Below are 7,948 nucleotides of genomic sequence, written 5' to 3'. Positions count from 1 at the left end.
GAAGTGCAATAAAAATAATGTTAAGTGCATCTTAGGGGTCATTAACTCTCCAAAACTACAATCCGAGACACGACTGTAATTAAAATTGTGATTGGGTTAAAGCTTTTCGACAATAAACACTACAGTATATCATGCCCACGACTAAATACGATGATGGCGCTTTAATATTTTATAACGTAACAGAATAACAATCATATTACAAATAACGTTATAATAAAATATGTATAAATCATTATAGATCCTTAAAAACAATTAAGAAAGCACTAAAATATAATTATTGGTTGTATTATTTGAAGAAAAGAGTGCAGGCAGGGTGGAGTGGGTGGAGAAGAGTGATAGCAGGAGTGATTTGTGATAGAAGAGTATCTGTGAGAGTGAAAGGGAAAGTTTATAGGACTGTGGTGAGACCTGAGATGTTGTATGGATTAGAGACAGTGGCACTGAGTAAAAGACAGGAGGTGGAGCTGGAGGTAGCAGAGCTGAAGATGTTGAGATGTTCGTTGGGAGTGATGAGGATGGACAGGATTAGAAATGAGTTTATTAGAGGGACAGTGCATGTAGAATGTTTTGGAGACAAGGTGAGGGAGGTGTAATTGAGATGGTTTGGACATGAGGAGGGACATGGGGTATATCAGTAGGAGAATGCTGAGGATGGAGCCACCATGAAGGAGGAAAATGAGGAAGGCCAAGGCGGAGGTTTATGGATGTGGTGAGGGAAGACATGCCTGTATTTGGTTTGAAAGAGGTGGATGTAGAGGACAGGGGTATGGAGACAGATTATCCGCTGTGGCGCCTCCTTATGGGAGCAACCGAAAGTAGAAGAAGAAGTCGGATCAGAGATAAAAATGATTTTTAATATCTTTCATACAAAATGTTAAAGTTTTGAATAATACAATAAAATCGAATGCAATTTTTTTTTTATATACAATATGAATGTAAGTGTGAGGTATTTGTAAATCATCATGGCCTTGACACAGGGATTCTCTAAAATAGAATAAAATAAAAAAAACACCACATTTTGACACAGGATTTGTAAAGACTGCTGGCTTTGCACATATTAATGCATGTATATAAATATTCATCTATAACTAAGACGTAACTGTGCTTCAAGTATGGCAAAGTGATTCAGTAAAACAGAAGATGTAGGATAACATTGTTGAATGCTACAACAGCTGGAACACGCGCTAATACAACAAACACTATACCTGCCCCTACATTGATTTACCTCATAACTGGGGTCTGTTCCAAAATTTTCACCTTTCATTTGGTGCATTTGAGATGTTTTAAATGACTAGAAAGTACCATCAAAGTTCCAGCTCTGTTTCTGAATTAGCAAATTTCTGACCGATGGTTTGCCAATTAACAGTGCTGCTAAATTAGGAAAGTACAAAGGCTGTGTGCACAGTCACAGGGAGCACCGACCTTCATAAGTCAGTCTGCCAAAATACATCGTCCTGTTTACATCGTGCGACTGGTGCTATTCTGACCATGTGCATCAGCGAGCTCTCCTCACACATGAGTTTCTCGCCGGAAACAACATGATCTCACCTGACCATGTGCATCACCAAACCCACCCCACACTCAGATTTGCCTCCTGCAGATTTAACCCTCCTACTGAAGATGAAGGTTGCTGTTTTGACACCATTGCGGAGATCCAGGGTGAAATTTCTCCTGGAACGCGAAGGCAACAATTACAATTCATTTTATATGTAATATTTAAGACGTTAACACTGCACATTGTTCGTGGACAGTGAGAATCGTCCAGCGGTGCCGCTTTGCTTCTCTTTCTGGATGGCCCGGAGGAGACTAAACACCACCGAGGCCAGTGTGTTCCTCCCTACATTGCGTCTGGTGGGCCTCCCCCCTTTAGTGGATATGTTGATGGTCCGGTGCGCCCTGCTGTTGCTGATAAAATAGGTGCGTAATTGTCCCTGCTGCTCACTCACACCCTTAATATAAATCTCTCCTCGCAGCTCCAACACAAATCCCCAGTCGGACAGAATCTTCTTGGTTGGCTCAGGGACCTGGATCCTCCCATTAATGCCTGTGCTGTCCATGCGGCTCGCCAGGTTTACTGTCATTCCCCAGATATCGTACTGTGGTTTGGCAGCACCGATCACCCCGGCAACGACGGGTCCATGTGCGATTCCTGTGGGACAACCGAGAAATTTAATGAAATCAAAATTATCTTATATAAAGGAAATAATATGTTCGAGCCAAAACATTTAGAAGTGTTGATAGGGCAGTGGTGGCACATTGGATAACAGCTATGGGCTACTGTTTATGAGGCTGAGGTTTCAAGGTCTTTTGACTGTGTTTACTTCAGGAATGCTGAATCAACCTTGACTCCAGCTTCCTAACAAGCTATGATATCTTTAGTAAGAATTTTACTGTACTGTATATGTGACAAATGAAGGCTTCCAGGGTTAGAAGGTATATCTATTTATCTACATTTGCACACTATCACCTTCAAAATAGTTCCCTTGCACAGCAATACAGCGCTCCCAGCGTTCCTGAGACTCCTGGAATGTGTCCTGGAAGTCTTCTTTTTGACTTACGGTGTCAAAAATGGCAAACTTTGAGCTGGATCTTCATCTTCAGGAAGAGGGCGAAGTCTGCAGAAGCCAAATCTGAAGAGCTCAGTGACAGGGTGCACTGTCATCACGGAGCAGTATAAAGGTCGGTGCTCCATGTGACTGTGCGTGCAGCCATGTGCTGCCATCTATTGGCATGTTACAAAAGTAGCCTCAAAACTTTTTGTTGGCGCCTTGTATGGTACAGGTAGTCCAGAGTTAAGATGATTCGACTTATGATTTTTCGATCTTACGATGACGACGCGACAAAATTGTGAAATTATTTCACGTTTCGCGTGGCAGTCAAGCGTAGCAGCATATATTCGGTACGATACATATTGGGATACTGGCAGGATATACGGACGTCGACAGATTCCGTTCTCTCGATGGTGGAGCACGTGTTTTTGGTGTTTCAAAGCCCAAATTTAGCTCTTGTCTCTCTCCTTTTTATCAGCGTCGCTGGACATTGAAACAGAGCCCACTGATTAGTTTCATCACTACCGGTGTGCTTCTTACTGCTCATTTCATCCAGCTCCGCCCTGCAATTGCAAACCGGGCTCGTCCACACGCCCGTTGCCACATACATATACTGTAAAGTTTATAGAGTATGGTGATGTAAATTGCTGTTTTGCTAAATTATGTACCGTAATGTGGTAAATTATTTACATATTACAGTATACTACCCCATACTAATCACCATACTTTAAGACTCCTGGGTGTGCTTGACTATGTCTCAACTTCCTAAATTTTCAAGTTACAAGGGGTCATCGAAACGCATCTCGATCGTAAGATGGGAAATACCTGTGAAAACATTGCCATATAAAGAATAAGATACGTCTATATTAAATGTCCAAGCTTTTTGGGACGTTGAAGTCAGACTGTAGGATCAGCTATGACACAGCACCCCTGGATTACAGACAGTTGCTCAAGCGCCCAACAATTGCAGCTTGACAGTGCTGGAGCCTGAACCCCCATGAAAACTAAAGCTTTATCCATTGAGCCCCCAGTGAATCTACAAGAAAAAACATGTTTAATGACTTTACCAACACGGAGCTGGAAATCGTTGGAAGTGTGTTTGTTGATCGCTCTCAAGGTTTCTTGCATCGCCAGAGCAAAAAGCACCAGTTCACTCAGATGATGCCAGTCGCTGCCACCACGGGTCTGAAGTGCCAGAGAGTTAGCATTCAAGTTCCCTTGCCTCTTTTATCGTTACACATTATACATAGCCTGGCACTCAGAACAGAATCAGTGTAGCTAGTAAAAAAGAACTGAAGATGCAAGTATTCAGAAGCGTGAAGAGATTCCTTTAATTGACATAAGTGTGGCATACAGAGACAAGCATGCATCATTCTCCCTGTTCACAAAGGTCCAAGCCAAATTGATTTTTGAGACCAAAATCACAAAAACACGGATTTATTAACTTATTTGTTATCACTGACATAATTGGGACATTTGATCCATTTATTGTTACATTTACCACCTAAAGTTACATCGTTGCCTCTTATTGTAACAAAGAGCCGACATTTTATAAATGTTACCTAATTGTCAGCATGTCGAAGACTCGTAACATCGGTTCACTTATTTTTGGACCAAAATAAGTCCAAACTGTTACTATAGCAACAATGTATTGCATCTAGAGGTGACCTCAAACAGTTCATGAATTCGATGCTTCAATAGAAGAATCCTGATTCGATTACCAATCTCACAGTTGAATCTTCGCTGAGGTGTTATGAAACGAGGATCCTACCATTTTGGTTCTATGGGGGTGCTAAATGTCTGATTTCACATAGAACTTTCCGGTTTACTCCCAATAAGTTAATATACAACCTGTTATGATAATGCTGTAAATATAAATCTGAAAAGAAAGTAGCTTTTAGTAAATATCTTTATCTTGTGTGTGAATAGATCCAACCTAGATTTCACTTTCCATGATCCATGACTAATACAGGAGCATCTTGGGGGTAGGTATATACTAATTTAATTCTGTAAATTCAATTTTGATTGTTTTTTGTGCATCGATGTTGCGCCGTACTGTACTTTTTGGGTTTAGCCCGATTTTATTTTATTTGCTGACACGCGAAATGCAAATCCTGTCTGCAGTGTGGCCTTTATGTAGTTGTTATTTATTAGGTTTATTGATTACATTTTTTTAAATACATTTTCTTCTATATCTTTAAAATGGGATGAGCAATCATTTTACGAATTCACGTTCATCCACATTTCAACTTGAAAAAAGATAAAAAGGCAGTTTTGTCTATAACTTCACACACAGTTTCGGCAAGATTTGACAATTCTGAAATTGACTATGTAAATCATTAGTCCGGGACACCTGTAATTGCATCATGACCAGACCTGCTCTCAGAGCTACTAATCCACACCTTCCAACCAATCGGAATCCGGAGCTTAATAAGATTTGCATAGAAATGCCAATTTGACTCCAGATTCTTCCAACTCAGAAAGTTTCAGAAAGCAAGAAATCAAGTTTAATGATCACCTCCTGGATACATTTCTAACAAGTGCATTGCACCACCGACCTGTTTATCGGGCGATAAGCCAGATGCTGCCATGTAGCAACTCCCGATGGTTTTTATTTTCTCAATATCCAAAAAGTATGTCTCGTCTAACAGCTGTCCACGCAAACAAAAAACAAAAATAAGTTTTTTTAGACAACCAGACACCCTATGAAAACCGGTTCCATGTTCATCACACAAGCGACACGATCCCTCACCTCGTCAAAGTCAGCAATGATCTCGTTGAGCAGCCTGAGACACTCCACGCCCTCGTGCCTGATCTCTTTCTGTTCGTAAAACTCGTTGAAGCCGGCGATGGTGGCGAACATCACGCCGACCTCATCGTACGACTGGGCGTACAACTCCTGAAGTGGTGCGAGGAGAAATAATATGAGATCGTTGTATTAAAACTAGATGCACCATTATTGCGGTTACGTTCTGAATATTGCTTCAAACCAGGATTAAATTTATTTACATTTATGGCATTTAGCAGACACCTTTATCCAGAGTCTCCATCAATAAATGTATTATAATAAAATGACCATTAGGACATTGACTAAGAATACCATCAGTCTCAACCAGGGATCCCTAAACCTTATTCTGTGAGGGCCACATAACTTTAATGGGGGGCGGCTCAGTCTGTAACAGAAAATGACACGTGCCGGAGTGACTACCAGCGTTATTGTGGAGATTTAATAATGATTTTTAATGTAATTATGACGCCTCATAATGCAAGATTAGTTCATTGTTTTGTTCTGCACCATACAGACTAATAAGCATTACTTTTGTAGAGATATATCACTTATTAAAAGTGCACTATATGTTATTATTACAATCATAATGACATTTTTTTCATATTTATTGCTATTAAAATCAAAACATTTACTTATGTATGTATAGCTATGTTGGATCGTACTTGCCGATAACCGATTAATCACCCTATAGTTTTTATATACTAAATAAAAAACAAAAAACAAATAACCAAATAAATAAATAATAAATATGAATATATTCATTATTACATATAATTAGTTAATTAATATATCATAAATGATAAATATAACAATATAACACTCCGTGCAGCGCGCCGTTTCACGCGTAAAAAAAACCCAGCACGTGGCGTCAGTGATTCGCCTCTAGAGGTCACTCTAATAATGACAGCGTACCGAAAGCCGGAAAAACTATCGGTGTGGATTTTTGCTGATAGCCTCGGTTCCTCAACCTACATTAATAACTAAAGAACATTTTTGTTTGAAAGCCAAACTTTATTATTAAATACAGATATGATATGAGTAAAATTATATATTAAAAATAAAAATTTTAAAATATGTCTCTGGTATTGTTCAGAGAGCCGTACTGCTATAAAGGATTGCTGCTACATGGCATTCGCATCACTTACATCATCGTTCTTTTTCCTGTCCAGAAAATGGCGAGCCACATGTGCAGGCAAGATGTTGTGTAGGAGACACTCATTATGCTCTCTGAGCTCTCGCATGTCCTCCACTTCCTGTTGGGCCTGAAGACGCCACAGGAAATCCAGTCTTGCTGTGGCCTCCCACTGATAGCAATATAAAAATCACTTTAATCACAAAAGCGGCAAACCGTTCAAATGATAATGTATGTGGTTGTACACCCTTCTGTTGGCTCAGAAATGCTGTAAGTTGCAAGTGAAATTGAAGAAATTTTTTTATGCTAATCTCATAGTCATTATTCAATTAATTAACGTGTAACACTGTCACATAAATTGACACACTGCAGCTTTATATTGATGACATCAGGATTATTTTGAAGAATATTATCAGTTTGGTCATTATTCTTTTGATTCTGCACTAAAACGTTCACAAAAGTACAAAATGTGCAGACTCATAAGTTGCTATTTATCGAAAAGGGGGTGGAGCTGAGATACTGATTTTAATTTCTGGGCCAGAAAGTTAAAATAACCCTAATGCTTATTTGTAAGATTTGTTGAATTTGTTTAAAAGTTCAAATCCCACTTTCTTGCATGTTGTAATTATTTGCTTATTCCAGGTTCCTGTCAGGGAACCACCGGCCACGCCCCCTCGCAGTGCCTCGCCTTTATACTAATCACCTTCACCTGTCTCTAATCTACCAGGAAAAATCACATATCGCTTCTTTAAACTGATTTATCTCCAAGTGAATGGTGTAGTGACGTGTACCTGACGACCGTTGAAGAACACGGCTATCACAAACATCGCCATCAACAGAATTAAGATGCCTTTTCTTCTCAGGTAGTGAGATCTGGAGATACACATGCATAAGACTGAGCTGGTTTAACGTTTTGTAGTCTTCATAATTCTTTTTTGCCCTCATGGTCATTTACCTGGAGAGCTGCTCCTCCTGCTCTTGTTGTTGATTGACATAAAGAGTATGGAAGGCCACCTCGACAAAATATGTGTACACGGTCGCTATCAGTAACAAAACAGTAAGCTTCAGAAGAGAGCTGAGTCTTATAAAGACCGCGCAGGTAACCATGGAGACGACGCCGCTTAAGACGAAAAACTATTGGAGGGATAATATGTGGAGGGAGAAGAAAGCATGAGACCTATAGTATGGTAAAAAGAATTAGACGTACATGAATATCATTGTATGTTAGGAATAAAAGCCTCACCTCAGGATGAGTGCAGACAGTTAGAGGTCTTTGGCTGGTGTCGTTCCTGCTTTCCACATCTCCATGCATGAAGTTACACCACACCTAAATGACATAAGTATTCAGACCCTTTGCAACAACACTTGAAAATGAGTGCCTCAGGTGCCTCCCATTTCTCTTGATAGTTAATAAGATGTTTCTACACATTGATTAAAGTCTACTTGTGCTCTATCAGAGACAAAACCAAGCCATTAGGT

At 39.8% G+C, this 7,948-nt stretch overlaps 1 protein-coding gene across 4 annotated transcripts in view; it reads right to left on the bottom strand.

Annotated features, from left to right (window-relative positions):
* Window positions 1–839: 839 nt before the first annotated feature.
* Window positions 840–7,948, bottom strand: part of si:dkey-206f10.1 (adenylate cyclase type 8) — a 34,690-nt gene continuing 27,581 nt past the window's right edge. For all 4 annotated transcript variants that reach the window (XM_046835610.1, XM_046835613.1, XM_046835611.1 and 1 more), the window contains 8 exons: window positions 7,713–7,796; window positions 7,425–7,603; window positions 7,261–7,342; window positions 6,483–6,641; window positions 5,302–5,448; window positions 5,108–5,200; window positions 3,617–3,734; window positions 840–2,149 (listed from right to left, as the gene is read on the bottom strand). In XM_046835610.1, coding sequence (XP_046691566.1) covers window positions 1,725–2,149; window positions 3,617–3,734; window positions 5,108–5,200; window positions 5,302–5,448; window positions 6,483–6,641; window positions 7,261–7,342; window positions 7,425–7,603; window positions 7,713–7,796 — 1,287 coding nt within the window. In that variant the 3' untranslated portion in view covers window positions 840–1,724. The remainder of the gene's footprint in view (window positions 2,150–3,616; window positions 3,735–5,107; window positions 5,201–5,301; window positions 5,449–6,482; window positions 6,642–7,260; window positions 7,343–7,424; window positions 7,604–7,712; window positions 7,797–7,948) is intronic.

The sequence above is a fragment of the Silurus meridionalis genome, chromosome 23 (assembly GCF_014805685.1).
Source record: "Silurus meridionalis isolate SWU-2019-XX chromosome 23, ASM1480568v1, whole genome shotgun sequence".
Classification (NCBI taxonomy): Eukaryota; Metazoa; Chordata; class Actinopteri; order Siluriformes; family Siluridae; genus Silurus; species Silurus meridionalis.
The sequence above is the reverse complement of the archived record's forward strand: the minus strand, read 5'-3'. Positions and strand labels throughout refer to the sequence as shown.